The 16,596-nt window shown below is 37.4% G+C and overlaps 1 protein-coding gene across 1 annotated transcript in view; it reads right to left on the bottom strand.

Annotated features, from left to right (window-relative positions):
- Positions 1–559: 559 nt before the first annotated feature.
- Positions 560–16,596, bottom strand: part of USP54 (ubiquitin specific peptidase 54) — a 224,399-nt gene continuing 208,362 nt past the window's right edge. The window contains exons 21-23 of the mRNA XM_053692010.1: positions 7,658–7,798; positions 4,190–4,376; positions 560–2,244 (exon numbers count right to left, since the gene is read on the bottom strand). Coding sequence (XP_053547985.1) covers positions 1,616–2,244; positions 4,190–4,376; positions 7,658–7,798 — 957 coding nt within the window. The 3' untranslated portion in view covers positions 560–1,615. The remainder of the gene's footprint in view (positions 2,245–4,189; positions 4,377–7,657; positions 7,799–16,596) is intronic.

Below are 16,596 nucleotides of genomic sequence, written 5' to 3'. Positions count from 1 at the left end.
ATTGTAAAAATCTGTTCTGATGAGTGAGCTTGGCTTGGATGTTTGTGTGTAAATCTGATACAAGGCCTGTTAGTTTTACGTACATATTTGTTTGCCTATTGTGTCAACTGAGTTTTCTGCACTTCATATTCGAATAGTGAACTGTCATCAAAAATTGTGCAGTTTACAGATTGAATAATACAGTGTGAGTATGTTGTGCATATTGTGTGCAATTTAAATTGTTTGTTTTTGGAGCGTGCTCAGTACTCCTGATTGCTCAGCTGTAAAGCATCCCTGGAAATGTGTTGGCAACTATCGTCTTATTTACATACGCACAGCAGAGTAGTATTACACAGCAAAAATACCAAATAAATAGTTTTATAGTAGAGTTAGAAGTCTCATCTCTTATAGAATATGTTCGTAGAAGATTCTGAAAATGTACGCACAGTGTGCAAGCTGTTTTAGTGTTCTATATTAAAGCAAACTGAATTCACCATACAGTGGCTGTGCTGGGAATCCCTCGTATATAAGACACATTCACTAACTCATTTCTAAGAAACAGAAATAACAACCAAGGCAATTGTTTCTGCTGTTTAATAGAACTATTTATATATTTATTTGAAAAATACTTACAAAAGCAGATATTTTGACACTAAAATATTTCATTTTCTAGCTGTTAACAATAGTGGGTTAAGCATGCAGTAATAACAGTCTTCTGTTATAAGCATTGCTACAGTTACTGGAGGGAATGTAAGGGGGGAGTGGGCAATCAAAAACAACCGTGGCTTTGCCCCCGTGTCCCTTACCTCCTTTACAGTAGTCAAGGTTTGTGCTTAACTATCTGCACATAATATAATATTTATATATATATATATATTATTTCTCTTCATCTAATAGCTCTAGCCCTCAGACTAGAAGGCTTTGCGCTGGTTTTTGTTCTAAGTGCTGAGATTAAGGAAAAGTTTTGGGAGATCCAGAAAAAAAATATATGTTCCGCAGAACTGCAGTGCATGGGTTAAGGTAACGTATATGGAACCCTGGTCATCTATTCACCAAAAAGGAACGGACATATAACAAAAAGGTTTCATTTAACACCACTGCAACATATGACTATTGCTAACTGAAGTAGGTTCTGAGACGGCAACGGCAGTGGTTTCTAAAATTCTTAATTTTATGTACTTGGTTTGGGCATTGCAAAATATAGTTGGTAAACACAATCTGTACAACTTTAAATTGTCCCCTAAGCAGTTATTGCTGAAAGAGCACCATACTGAAAATGCAGAAAATTTGTTCTTGTTATGGTAATGCGGAAGAAAGATCGGACAGCAACTCAAAAGTGGCTGCAACCTTTGTATACCTGTATTCCCAGAACAGAACCCACAGAGTTCACTGCAATGCCTTCCTAGAACAGACTGGCACTCTCAAGTAACAATTAAGGTTCCAAATCTAACACAGAATATACAATGTGACTTTCCACAGGCTCAAAAAGGTGTTAAGACAACACTGGTACACACATTATACAAAAACTTTCTTTGCTATACAAGGCTCGGAACTATGGTAAAAGCTACAAATCTGGCAGTAGTTACTTTAAGGAAACATATTTCCATGATAGGCTGGCTGACTGGGCACAGAGAGATTACCGCCCATTTCTATGAAAAGTAGGCGCCGTTCTCCAGTTGTTATTCCCATAAACCTCAGAAGCAGTTAAATAGTTCCTGTGAGGAGAGTATGCCAGATGAGAACGTCTATTACCCGCTTGAGGAGCAAAACTGTTCTGTCTCCAGTCTTCTTCAGGTGGCATATCCACTCTTTTCGGACCTTGAATTCTAGGCTGGGCCAGAGAATTTCCCCGTGTAACCCTCCTGTCCATGGAAGAGTTATGCGGCATTCGTAAGGTACAATAATCTACACTGTTCAGTGGCCTGTGATTTGTATTGTAAGACTCGTAACCTCTGTACCCTGTAGATTTCTGAAACAGGTCAGCTTGTGGTCTATTGCCAAGTGAACACATGAGGCCAGAATTCATTGCCGATTTATCTGTTGCCTGAGCTATGTGACCCTGCCATTGACGATGATTCGGGACACACTGTTCCCCAGTGCCAGAGTGTTGCCGTGCATCAACGTAAGATTTCTGGGACATTGAAGCTTTTAGCCTAGGTGTTCTTGGAAGAGTTGCGTAGCTCAGTGCCATACTTGGGTATTCGTTACCTCGGAGAGTTTCACTCCTGTCAGGCAGAGCCAAAAGCTTTTGGGAGTTCGAACCTCCTTTAAGAAGTGGAAAAAAAAAGAAAAGAAAAAGAATTAGCAATACTTCATCTGCACATCCTATCAGCTGTTTCAACCATAGTATAGTCTGAAATAATACTAGAGGTGTGTAAAAAATTATTTGGAAGGCTATTACTTGCAAACAGATATGGAACATTATCTTACACTATAAATGCATAAACAGAACCAGATCAAGAAGTAATCCCTTAGAATATAAAAGCCTCTCCTAACTCTACAATCCCTGTTATTAGAGTTATCTCATTCACTAAACTCACTTCTTTTTCCATTATTAGTGAATTTCATATCTGAGCACCCAGGTTACAAACCTGCTTAGTCAATCAGATAAAGACATCATGGGTAACCGATTTGTTATTTGTGCAAACACATAGAATTTGGTCTCATTTTTTATCACTAAATTATTTATATTTTAAAGCATATGGTACAGAAAACAGATATTAGGGACGGTTGAATGTCTCTCAGCACTCCAGTCTTCCCCTCCGAGTTCATTTCTACATTTTTCCATAAAACTTATGTTAACATTTGAGTAATAAAATTGTATTTTTATTTGCTCAAACTTACACTGAAATCTATGTTGACAGTCAACTATTTAATATTCATTAACAAAAGCTGTGCAACAAAATGGAGAATGTATTTTTGAATGGTAGATTGAAGAGCAAACTTTAGCAACATTAAAGACAAAAACATAGAACGAAAACCTCTGGATCTCTTTTTTGTTTAGTTTGAACAAGCGCTATTAACACAATATAAAGATCTCTATATACAAGGACTCAGCCAAATTTCTATATTCAACTTCACCTCCTATACCACTGCTTAAAGAGAAATACTGGAGTAAAAGATCAGTGGGCCAGATAAATTACTGAGCTAAAAGATTCTCCTATTCCTATTAGTTGGTCCCTTGTATTTTATCTTCCTTTTAATACATTTCTTTACTTCTGTCTCTGTATATATTTTAGAGATTGATATTAATTTATTAGTATTTCATTTATATCACTCAAAAGCTATGAATATCCCATTACTCGCCCTACAGCAGGTTGACTGGTCACATAATGCACATATTCTATGAATTACTCACACAATAAATAGCTTTATACAGTGTTTGATGTGTGTGACCTGCCACCAGAGTAAAACCCAGTCATTATTGTACAGGGAAGTGCCCGAATGTCTTTATAATCTCATAAGCATTTATTAATAAATATAGCTGACCTACTTTATCAGAGCAGTCATTGTACACCCAGACACTGCAATACAATAGTTCTAATTTCTGAAGCAGAGGACGCTCACTTCACAATTGCTGCAAACTGTTTAATAGTGTAAATTAAATCTTCTTATAACGAATTAAATGGAAGTAAAAAACTTTCACGATTCATAAAAAAAAAAACCTTCCAGTTTTCTTCTACCATAAAATGTACATCTTTCCTTTTGGTCTCCTTTCCATCAGAACATACTGAGGTAGGCGTGAGAGTATGCACATGACTTGCACGATATATGTATATGTTGCAAACATGGCTGTCATATAGTGCTCCTGAGCCTACCTTAGTATGCTCTCATGGAAAGGAACTAAGTTTAAACTAAGGGGACCAAGAGAAGCAGGTCATTTGATGATAGAAGTAAATATTTTTTTTATATTCTTTTGAATCACAAATGTTTAATTTCGACTTCCATGACCCTTTAAATGAACTGTATACACATTTTCATGTAGATTATAGTTCTGCACCCCACAAGCATGGAGGACCTCGCACGTACGTATTCTATAATATTATATACAAGAACAAGTATTATAGCAGCCAGTTCATGACAAGACGGAGGAGAGATGTTAGGTAAAGCAAACAATCAGAAACCATGTTAACCATAATAAAGAGTGAGCGTGAAGGTATAAACAAGACACAAACAAGTTAAAACATGCAGGAGGGTTGCGTGAGTTTACCTGGTGGCCTGTGTGCCTCACCCACCATGCTGGGCGCCAGTACCTCATGGGATGGGTGCTGCAGCTGGGATGGGTGGTGCTGGGGTTCATAGGATAAGACAGAAGGATTGTGGGTATAAGGGTGGGAGGAGGAGCTGTGAGAGCGATGGCTGCTGTCCGAAAGTGGGTTCCTCTCATTGGATGCCTCCTTTTAACAAACAACACAGAAAAAAAAAGAAAGAATTCACAAATGCACAAGATGGTTAACATGAAAAAGGATAAAATATTGGTATAAAGTGCCCCACTTGTGTAACCAGGAAGGAACGGCATTAAGTGAAACACACAACAGGATACAACCTTGGATTAATAGACTTAGCACTAATACAGTTAGAGACTTATGGCATCACATTCTAATAAATCAAAGGGGTCTACAAAGGCAAGCTCTAACTAATGCAGACATTAATAGTCAACGAAAATAAACTGATGTGCAGATAGTTAGGAAGGTAACTTCCCTGTATGGGAGTCACACATTGACTCAATCTCTCCTCGATAATATCTCAGATGTATGTTTTAAATGGAGGCACCAGCTTCCCCAGGGTTCAATCAGGTTCCTCTGTATCACACTCCAGAAACCTCAAAAGGAACAGAAGTGCACAAAAGTGCAGAACAACCGGACAAGGAGCACTAAATGGAAAATACTCAGAGCTCAAAACTTTATTAATGGAACAACTTTCCATTTGATAGTCATTAAAATAAAAAACAAATAGTTTATGGGCTGCAATTCTTATTGAATTCTTTCATATCTATTGAAGGATTTTTACTATTCAGTTAAGTAATGGGAATTTGTTCCATTAATAAAGTTTTGAAGTCCTTCTGTGAGTATTTTCCATTTAGTCCATGTTCTGGCTGTACTGCACTAATGTGGGTCTCTTCCTTTTAGGTCTCTAGAGGAACAACATTGAAGCTAAACCCTGGCAAAGTGGGAACCACCATTTAAAACCATACGTAACACTCAGATTAGCAATATAACTAGAGGACATGTGGGCAAAAAGTGGAGATAGCTGGAGATGGGTGACGAAAAGGTCTAGTGTGTCAGACATTCCGTAATCGGATGATAAAGCCTGAAGTTTCTAAATTCACTCAGGGCGCAAAACCTTCTCCATTCTACTGACAGCTCTTATGAGACTTAATAGATGCGGAATACACAGTTGTCGTGTAAATAGATGCGGAATACACAGTTGTCGTGGAAATAGATGCGGAATACACAGTTGTCGTGGAAATAGATGCGGAATACACAGTTGTCGTGTAAAAAGATGTGGAATACACAGTTGTCGTGTAAAAAGATGTGGAATACACAGTTGTCGTGTAAATAGATGTGGAATACACAGTTGTTGTGTAAATAGATGTGGAATACACAGTTGTCGTGTAAAAAGATGTGGAATACACAGTTGTCGTGTAAATAGATGTGGAATACACAGTTGTCGTGGAAATAGATGCGGAATACACAGTTGTGGAAATAGATGCGGAATACACAGTTGTCGTGGAAATAGATGTGGAATACACAGTTGTTGTGTAAATAGATGTGGAATACACAGTTGTCGTGTAAATAGATGTGGAATACACAGTTGTCGTGTAAATAGATGTGGAATACACAGTTGTCATGTAAAAAGATGTGGAATACACAGTTGTCGTGTAAATAGATGTGGAAAACACAGTTGTAGTGTAAATAGATGTGGAATACACAGTTGTTGTGTAAATAGATGTGGAATACACAGTTGTTGTGTAAATAGATGTGGAATACAGAGTTGTCGTGTAAATAGATGTGAAATACACAGTTGTCATGTAAATAGATGCGAAATACAAAGTTGTCATGTAAATAGATGTGGAAAAACACAGTTGTTGTGTAAACAGATGTGAAATACACAGCTGTCATGTAAATAGATGTGAAATACACAGTTGTCATGTAAATAGATGCGAAATACAAAGTTGTCATGTAAATAGATGTGGAAAAACACAGTTGTTGTGTAAACAGATGTGAAATACACAGCTGTCATGTAAATAGATGTGAAATACAAAGTTGTTGTGTAAATAGATGTGAAATACACAGTTGTGTAAATAGATGTGGAATACACAGTTGTCATGCAAATAGATGTGGAATACACAGTTGTCATGCAAATAGATGCGGAATACACAGTTGTCGTGTAAATAGATCTGGAAAGTTGTTGTGCAATTTTAGGTGAGAACACCACAATTTGCCAGCATTTACATTTGAAGCTACATCCAGAGTGTTTTCTTTACATTTACAATAATAATGAACAGGGGACAATGTTTTAGAACAAAAATATAAATAAAATAAATCACAGACTAGATGAAGGACAACATACAAACATGTGCAAGTATGAAATGATCCCATTAAACAGGGTAATTACGTAACCAATATATTCATAGTGAAAAACAAAGCATACAGTTGTCTCTTGCTGGGTATTAGGAAATCCTCATCATCAGGTTAGCAGCTTCAAAGCCCACAAGAACCAGACACAATGTTAGGGTAAAAGGAAGAACAGAAGAAAGCTAAACTGGAATGTGTTCATGAAAACCAAACCTCAGTATAAGGGCGAGTTCTGCATCTATCTCTTGTATATACAGTGCAGTGAATTAAAAATTAAAAAGGAATCAACATATAAAACTATGAGAAAACATAGTGTGAGTCTTGGTGATGGCAGAGATCCTTCAGAAAAAGTAATGTGATGTCATATGGAGTCAAGAGATCACTTGGGAAGGTCTAATGAGCTTTCCAACATGGACACGATTAAAAGCATATGAAACCAAAATATTGCTTTGTTCTCTTGGTATTGTTTATTGAAGGGTCAGTAATGCACTACTGGGAGGTAGCTGAACACATAAGATGAGCCTATGAGCAGAGACATATATGTACAGAAAGTTCACAGTAATGCATTGCTGCTCCTGAGCCTACCAAGGTATTCTTTTCAACAAAGGATACAAAAAAAACTAAGCAAATTAGATAATAAAACTAAATTGGAAAGTTCTAAGAAACAAAAGATAGAATGCGCCTCATGGTACAGATCAGTATGTCACTCAGCAGGGATGAAAGGGTTAATCAGTCCTACTCACATGAAGGAAAGCACCCCTGGTGCTGAGCTGTGTGCGAGTCTGCCGGACGACTCTTTGGATCCGGCTTGCCTGTTTAGCACTGGTTGTGCTTTCCTTCATGCGAGTAGGACTGATTAACCCTTTCATCCCTGCTGAGTGACATACTGATCTGTACCATGAGGCGCATTCTATCTTTTGTTTCTTTAAATTGGAAAGTTGTTAACAAATGTATGCTCTATCTGAATCATTAAAGATAAATGTTGTGTTTTGTGTCCCTTTAACAACTATCTATTAACTAGCTTTGTATGGCAAATGTTTTTTTATTTAGGTTTTATCATAAGTATTTTAAGACCATTCCAGGTCAGGAATTCTACTTACAAAACTTTGAGAAGAGACCAGCGTCTCTTCTTTGCTATTGATGACTGTGCCACTAAGGCTCCGTGCCAGGCGCCGGAAATTCTCTGCACTGTACAGCTCGTCGTCTTCAGGCTCCCTAATTTTGTCCCTCCCATGAGTGACCTGCAGGAGCACAGATTATAATGCTAAAAATAATTTCATTTAGAGGTCAACAAGTAAATGAAACCACCAGCTATTCCTATACTACAGAGCAGGGACCATTTCAAATGAATACGAATTTTATTGCATTTGCCCCTAAAAATAAATATATAGTTAAGACAGAAGCCCTTTAAATTTACCATAAATTAAATTATTTTATATTGTTGAAATTGCAGCGGATGCTTTCAAAATGTTACTTTTTCCTATAAATAACATTGAGTGGACTACCAACTATTTCCCTCTGGGCTAGTAGCACTCAAAATCTCATGATACATGGCCCCATTCATTCTTTCATGTACACGGATCCCTTTGCAGAGAAACAGCCCCAAAGCATGATGTTGCCACCCCCATGCTTCACAGTAGGTATGGTGTTCTCTCTCCTCCAAACATGACAAGTTGTGTTTCTACCAAACAGTTCTACTTTGGTTTCATCTGACCATATGACATTCTCCCAATCCACTTCTGGATCATGAAATGCTCTCTAGCATACGTCAGACGGGCCCGGACATGTACTGGCTTAAGCAGGGGGACACGTCTGGCACTGCAGGATCTGAGTCCCTGGCAGCGTTTAGTGTACTAATCATGGGTCAATAGCTAATAGGCCCAGAGGGGAAAAGTGACTATCTCACTCAATGCTGTCAATGTTGTGCTTCTCTTGTGCAACTCCAGATGGGGATCTCTGGTGACAAAATCAGAAAAATTCATGCATGTCCATGCCCCAGTCACTGGCCATATTCCCATCTGGAGCAAAATAGAGATTTTGGCAGTAGACAAAAACCATAGGCCCATCAAGTCTTCCCATATTTTCTGTAAAATCTAAATTAATTAATTAAATATGTAGGACAGCCTTATGCTTATCCCAGGCATTCATTGATACATAGGATAGCCTTATGCTTATCCCAGGCATTAGATAGTACAGAGGATAGCCTTATGCTTATCCCAGGCATTTGTAAGTACGTAGGATTGCCTTATGCTTATCCCAGGTATTAGTATGTAGGATAGCCTTATGCTTAACCCAGGCATTAGTTAGTACATAGGATAGCCATATGCTTATCCCAGGCATTAATTAGCACGTAGGATAGCCTTATGCTTATCCCAGGCATTTGTAAGTACGTAGGATAGCCTTATGCTTATCCCAGGTATTAGTATGTAGGATAGCCTTATGCTTAACCCAGGCATTAGTTAGTACGTAGGATAGCCATATGCTTATCCCAGGCATTAATTAGCACTTAGGATAGCCTTATGATTATCCCAGGCATTAATTAGTACGTAGGATAGCCTTGTGCTTATCCCAGGCATTAATTAGTACGTAGGATAGCCTTGTGCTTATCCCATCCAGTAATTGGTATATAGGATAGTCTTATTTTCCCCAGGCATTAATTAGTATATAGGATAGCCTTATTTTTTCCCATGCATTAATTAGTATGTAGGATAGCTTTATCCTTATGTCATGCATTTGTTAATATGTAGTATAGCCTTATGATTATCCCAGGCATTTGTTAATATGTAGTATAGCCTTATGCTTATCCAAGGCAGTAATTATTTGGTAGGATAACCATATGCTTATCCCAGGCATTAGTAAGTATTCCTAAGGGACAATTCATGAGACTTCGCAGAAACTGTACCAATTTCAATTATTATGACAAACATGCTCTAGATCTGAAAAATAGATTGAGAGATAGAGGCTATAGGGAACAGCGCTTAACAGATTCACTTTTGGAGGTCAGGTCTATGGACAGAGAAAGACTTTTAAGGGACAACCCTAGAGATGACCGCTCTGATAAAAACTTAGTCTTCTCTACCCAGTATAGCAACCAATACCGAAAAATGTGTGATATTGTGGAACGATATCTACCTATACTTAGTAAGGAACCCTCATTGGTAAATGTTGCTGAAAATGGGGTTAAAATTCGTATCTAGAAGAGCAAAAACTATAGGCAATTTTGTAAACAAAAATTTCTCGGTTCCACATACCAACTGTAAAAATTGGCTAAGTGAGAAAAATGGTTCCTTTAGATGTGGTGTTAGACCTTGTAAATGCTGTGACCATGTAAAAGCGGGAGACCTTTTTATTTGTAATCAAACTAAGTGTAATTTCAGGATATATTATCATTTAACATGTGTCTCAAGCTTTGTGGTTTATCTTATCTCTTGTAGATTATGTGGGTGTCAATATACAGGCCGCACTAATTGGCCTTTGAAAGACCAAATACAAGAACACCTCTCATTGGAGGCAGAAAAACCAAAAATTACGGTGGCAAAACATTTTGCAAAGCACAGGATAGGAGAGAGTTTTGAGGAAACAGCTAAGAAATATATCTTGTCCCTGCTTGAATTTCAAGCAATATACTGTAGATTGGGTCCCCAAACGCATCACAGGAGGGGATAGATTGGCTATGTTAAATAAAAAGGAAGCCTTTTGGATACATAAACTACAACGGGATATCCTAAGGGCATTAATGACATTTTGGACCTTAAGCTATTTATTGGTGTTTGGAAGTCCTTCATTTAATACCCTTTTTCCATTTTCTGGCTATTAGACTTTTACTATCTGTGTCTCCTAATAGCCACAGTTTCTATGGTTTATATTGAACTATATATTTATTAATTCAGTGTTCCAGATCTGTTTGGGTTGTGCAGTTCCAGAAAATAGTTTTTCATCGACACTTATCCAGACAGTCCCAAAGGAGTTATTAATATAACATATTGCATGTAGTATCTCTATTCTTAGAATAATGTGAACATTGTTGCCTTTTATAAATGTATATTTTTCATGTATTTTTTCCTGTTTTGTTGTATTTTATTATTTATGTACCCTTTTATTTTGTAGAAATATGCAGATTCTTGTTAGAAATTTTGAAAGTGAGAACATTTTTGTTCGCTTTAGATTGAATGTTTTGCAGATAGTTAAGGGTTAATACAGCAGGTTTAAATACTGACAGGGAACACTGCTGTTCATTCCTGAAGAAGTGCTTGTATTAGCAGTAAACGAGTCGGAGGCAGCTCCTGTGTGCTGGGGTTGACTACTACTATTCTGTGTGTGCTTTGAACATTACTTTTTACTGCAACTTAGAATAAAACCTTTTGGATTTTAACATATTTCTGACGGTATCGCCTGTAACTCCTTTTCTCTTTTGAATTGCTTTGTCTCTAATTTGGCAGCGTTTGGGAAGCGTTGCTTAGGAGTTTGCATATTGATTCACTCCTCCCCCTACCTACCCAGATCACTGTGGTTGGATCCGGATTATGTGATCTCTCCAGGACTGTCAGAGTTTTTTGATTGCTTTGTTTGCCATGTGCTGCTGGCAGCCATTTTACTTACCTCTTACTGAATCTGGTGCAGAGTGTCTGATGCTGCTCATTTCCTGCACGCCCTCTTATGGAAGTACTGTGTACATCATCCGCGTGAGACAGGTTGCAGTCTCAGTATTGTGATGTCATCACTTATTATTTAAAGGGCCTCTGTTCAGTATGCTTTGCCCTTTGCGTTGTCTCAGACCTGTTTGTGAGTTCCTGTTCATTACCTGACTGTCTGACGTCACTCCTGGTTCCTGATTCCGGCTCGTCTGACTATTCGCTTTGGCTCCTGACTCGGTTCGTCTGACTACCAGCTCTGGCTTTGACTCCTGGCTTGTTATTTGACTTGTGGACTTTTTATTATTTCTTTGTTATTAATAAAATGTGATTATTTTTGCACTTTTCGTCTCAGTCTGATTCCTGGCACCCTGACAAGGACTTAACGCTATCCTGCGAACTGTGGGACCGGCTCAAGTGTTTTCTCTTGAATCTATCTACCGGTGATTTAAAGTTTATGCTCACTCTACGGAAGAGTGTGACGTCCATCCAGGAGAATTTAGGTAATATCCTTCTTTATTTCACATTATTTGCATTTCGGATCGGACATGCTCAGCATTGAAGTGTATGACCCTGTTGATTACATATTCCCGATGCTACATATACCTAGCTAAACAAGTTAACCCTTCATATAAACTTTCTCTGTGAACAACAATCACAAGACAAAGGCGCCTCCTAGTGTTATGAAGTTGATACAAGATGGGCTATGTAGATGACAAATGGATACTCACAAATGGAGCAGCGCTCAATTATGCTGAGTCAAACCGTCTGGGAACTTGCAGTGTCCCAGCTCACTGGCTCAACATGGGTTCCGGTCTCCCAGGTGTCCTCAATAGGTGAAATAAGCTAAGACTCTCAAAAGTGGTTAAAAATGTCCACAATTTAATGGTACATATAAAAACAGATGTCAAACATATGACTCTGATATTAAAATCACAGATAGCTATCTGGGCTGACTCCATATTGGGTGTGAACCAACCTTTGACATCCCCCCGAATGATAAGCCAGGACTATCACTACTAAAATGACTCATTTACCTATGGATCCATCTAAGGAGGGATATCCTGAACAGATAAGAATCCATAGGATTTATTGTTTTTATTTTACACCTACTTTGTTTTAATTATATGTAACATTGGTATTTAGTAATAATCCCATTTTTCATTTTACAGTGATTTTGATATATATCATAATACAAGTGGGGTTGTTATAGGATCTGTTTACCTCTCCCACTGTGTATTGCGCCCCCTAGAGTTGACACATAGTGTGTACAGCAGTTTATTTTAGAGTATCTAACCCTTCATATAGACTGCAGAGTGTTTTGTGTGTCTGGATATAGTACATACATTTTCATAGGGAGGATAGAGTGATTCACTACTATCCTGGAGCCATAATAATCTAAATTCACTCAGAGACTTGGTGTGTAAGGGTTGTCTTGTTAGTAAGTAGATAGCTTTATGCTTATCCCAGGCATTCATTTGTATGTAGGATAGCCTTATGCTTATCCCAGGCATTAATTAGTATGTAGGATAGCCTTATGCTTATCCCAGACAGTGTGTAGGCTAGCCTTATGCTTATCCCAGGCATTAATTAGTATGTAGGATAGTCTTATGCTTATCCCAGGCATTAATTAGTATGTAGGATAGCCTTATGCTTATACCAGGCATTAGTTAGTATGTAGGATAGTCTTATGCTTATCCCAGGCATTAATTAGTACGTAGGATAGCCTTATGCTTATCACAGGCATTAATTAGTATGTAGGATAGTCTTATGCTTATCCCAGGCATTAATTAGTACGTAGGATAGCCTTATGCTTATCCCAGGCATTATTTAGTATGTAGGATAGTCTTATGCTTATCCCAGGCATTAGTTAGTATGTAGGATAGTCTTATGCTTACCCCAGGCATTAATTAGTACGTAGGATAGCCTTATGCTTATCACAGGCATTAATTAGTATGTAGGATAGCCTTATGCTTATCCCAGACAGTGTGTAGGATAGCCATATGCCTATCCCAGGCATTAATTAGTATGTAGGATAGCCTTATGCTTATACCAGGCATTAGTTAGTATGTAGGATAGTCTTATGCTTATCCCAGGCATTAATTAGTACGTAGGATAGCCTTATGCTTATCACAGGCATTAATTAGTATGTAGGATAGCCTTATGCTTATCCCAGGCATTAGTTAGTATGTAGGATAGTCTTATGCTTACCCCAGGCATTAATTAGTACGTAGGATAGCCTTATGCTTATCACAGGCATTAATTAGTATGTAGGATAGCCTTATGCTTATCCCAGACAGTGTGTAGGATAGCCATATGCCTATCCCAGGCATTAATTAGTATGTAGGATAGCCTTATGCTTATCCCAGGCATTAGTTAGTATGTAGGATAGCCTTATGCTTATCACATGCATTAGTTAGTACGTAGGATAGCCTTATGCTTATCACAGGCATTAGTTAGTATGTAGGATAGCCTTATGCTTATCCCAGGCATTAATTAGTACGTAGGATAGCCTTATGATTATCCCAGGCATTAATTAGTACATAGGATAGCCTTATGCTTATCACAGGCCTTTGTTAGTACGTAGCATAAGCTTATGCTTAGCCCAAGCATTAATTAGTATGTAGGATAGCCTTATGCTTATCCCAGACATTCTTGAAGTCCACCACAGTGTTTGTCTATACCACCTCTGAAGGAGGTTTATTCCATCCTTTCTGTAAAGTGCTTCAGCAAATGAGAAGGGGACACCTGCATTTAAACCAGGGACCTTTCGATCTTCAGTCAAATGCTCAACCATTAAGTTATATCACCATTAAAAATTGAGAGTGTTCCAGGAATTGCAACCGTTTTAAGGCAATAGGCACATAGTAGAAGGAGATAATTTGATTAAAAATACAATCCTTTTACAAATGGAGTATTTTATTTCTACCCCAGAATGTCCCAATAATTTACATTAAGAAAAGCTATGACCCCAATGAAGTGGGAAGCATAGAGAAGATTATCCCCAACAAAGAAAAAACATAAAAGAAAATGTATATTTGTCTTCAAGATATCATGAGCAGAACATGAGTATGGCCCGGCTACAAGATTACTATGTAGGAGAACCTTTTTTATTTCTGGAATTAAGAACAAATAAAGGAACAGCTGCACAATTAATATTCTCAGATTTAAAGGGATACTAAACCCAGATTTTTTCTTTAATGATAAAGATAGGGCATTCAATTTTAAGCAAATTTCTAATTTACTCCTAATATCAATTGTTTTGCAGTTTTCTTGCTATCTTTATTTAAAAAGCAAGTACATGAAGCTTAGGAGCCGGTCCATTTTTTGGTTTAGAACCTGGGTTACGCTTGCTTAATGGTTAGCCAAATGTAGCCACCAATAAGCAAGTGCTATCCAGGGTGCTGAACCTAAAATGGGCCGGCTACTAAGCTTTACATTACTGCTTTTTAAATAAAGATAGCAAGAGAATGAAGAAAATGAGTACATTAGAAAGTTGCTTAAAATTGAATGCTCTATCTGAATCATTAAAGAAAAAAAAAATAGGGTTTAGTGTCCCTTTAACTACCTTTGGAAGAAATTAGCTCAAAACCATCATACTCTGATGAGAGCCCCAAAGGCTGACACTTAAGATGTGAACAAAGCCAAAAGCAAAACTGTTAAAGGCGTTATTTTTACCCTAATATCCCTAACTATGTGGTTGATCACTATCTGTGATATGATATTTAGCAGCCGTAGATGAGCCTTTTTCAATGTCAACACATTTTCATAGTTCACCGGCAGCAGTTTTCTCATTGACTCTTTTGGTGAAAAATAGTCCTATAATTAACATCAGCTGGTCCCTTTTGGATAATCACAATCCTAATTCTCAATACTAAACATGTAATTATTAAACCCAGAATAACCATGTTTTGGTTCAAAATCCTGGCCAATTGGTTTTTGGATTTTGAAATTGGGAGTTATACAAGGCAGATACAGATTTCATGGTGCAGAACCAGATTAAAATCCCATAGAGGAAAGGGATTCCTGAAAACATGATAAATACTTTCCAGAACCTGGACGATTTTCAAGATATCAAGAAAAATGTCTTCCAATATAAACTAAGAGCAGAGACATGAATTTTCAATGTATGTCAATGGAATGATGACTAAAACTCATATCTACAGTATACCTTATAAAATGATCATTATTACTGGCCCAGTGCAAATTCTTTCCTTCACACCATTTAGCCAGAGCAATAATAAGCCTTAGATATTAGTAGGTCTATAAAACTTTAATAAGCATTTGAGTCAGGTTGCTGGGATCATTTCATGATGCTGAAACTTGAAAACAGATCTTTAGAGCCACAACTACCCTAATTTCATGCATAGTTAATCAACAGATGACAATTCCAACCTTGAACTATGACCCAACCTTGAACTATGGATAAATAGAAAAAAAGAGGATATTCAAATATGTCAAAAAAAGTTTAATGTAACGTATCAAAACATCACAGAGCCAAGAAAAGCCACAACGTTTCGGGGCACGTGCCCCTTAATCATTAATCATGTGAACACATGATTAAGGGGCATGTTCCCCGAAACGTTGTGGTTTTTGTTCACTCTGTGATGTTTTGATACATAACATTAAACACTTTTTGGCATATTTGGATATCCTCTTTTTTCTATTTATCCATATTTGTTGCTGGGAGTTTTGGTGGTAACTCCAGGAGGATTCTATCCAGTTGGATTGTTGTGCTGGATTCAATTTGCTTTCTACCAACCCTCTCCTGTCAAGCCTGGTACCGCATTTTAAAGTCAGTAGTTAAGAGTTTTATGGGCTAACGCCGTAGTGTAAAACTCTTAACTAAAGTGCTAAAAAGTACACTAACACCGATAAACCGAGGTCCCCCCACATCGCAAACACTAAAATAAAATATTTAACCCCTAATCTGCCGAACCGGACATCGCCGCCACTATAAAATATATTAACCCCTAAACCGCCACACTCCCGCATTGCAAACACTAGTTAAATTTTATCAACAACTAATCTGCCGTCCCTAACATCACCGACACATACCTACATTTATTAACCCCTAATCTGCAGTCCCCAACGTCGCCGCAACTATATTAAAGTTATTAACCCCTAAACCTAAGTCTAACCCTAACACCCCCCTAACTTAAATATAATTTAAATAAATCTAAATAAAATTACTACAATTAACTAAATTATTCCTATTTACAACCAAATACTTACTTATAAAATAAACCCTAAGGTAGCTACAAAATAACTAATAGTTACATTGTATTTATCTTAGGGTTTATTTTTATTTTACAGGCAACTTTGTATTTATTTTAACTAGGTACAATATTTATTAAATAGATATTAACTATTTAATAGCTACCTAGTTAAAATAAAGACAAATTTAC

This window comes from Bombina bombina, chromosome 9 (genome assembly GCF_027579735.1).
Source record: "Bombina bombina isolate aBomBom1 chromosome 9, aBomBom1.pri, whole genome shotgun sequence".
Taxonomy (NCBI): Eukaryota; Metazoa; Chordata; class Amphibia; order Anura; family Bombinatoridae; genus Bombina; species Bombina bombina.
Note: the sequence above shows the minus strand (reverse complement) of the source record. Positions and strands in the feature narration are given on the sequence as shown.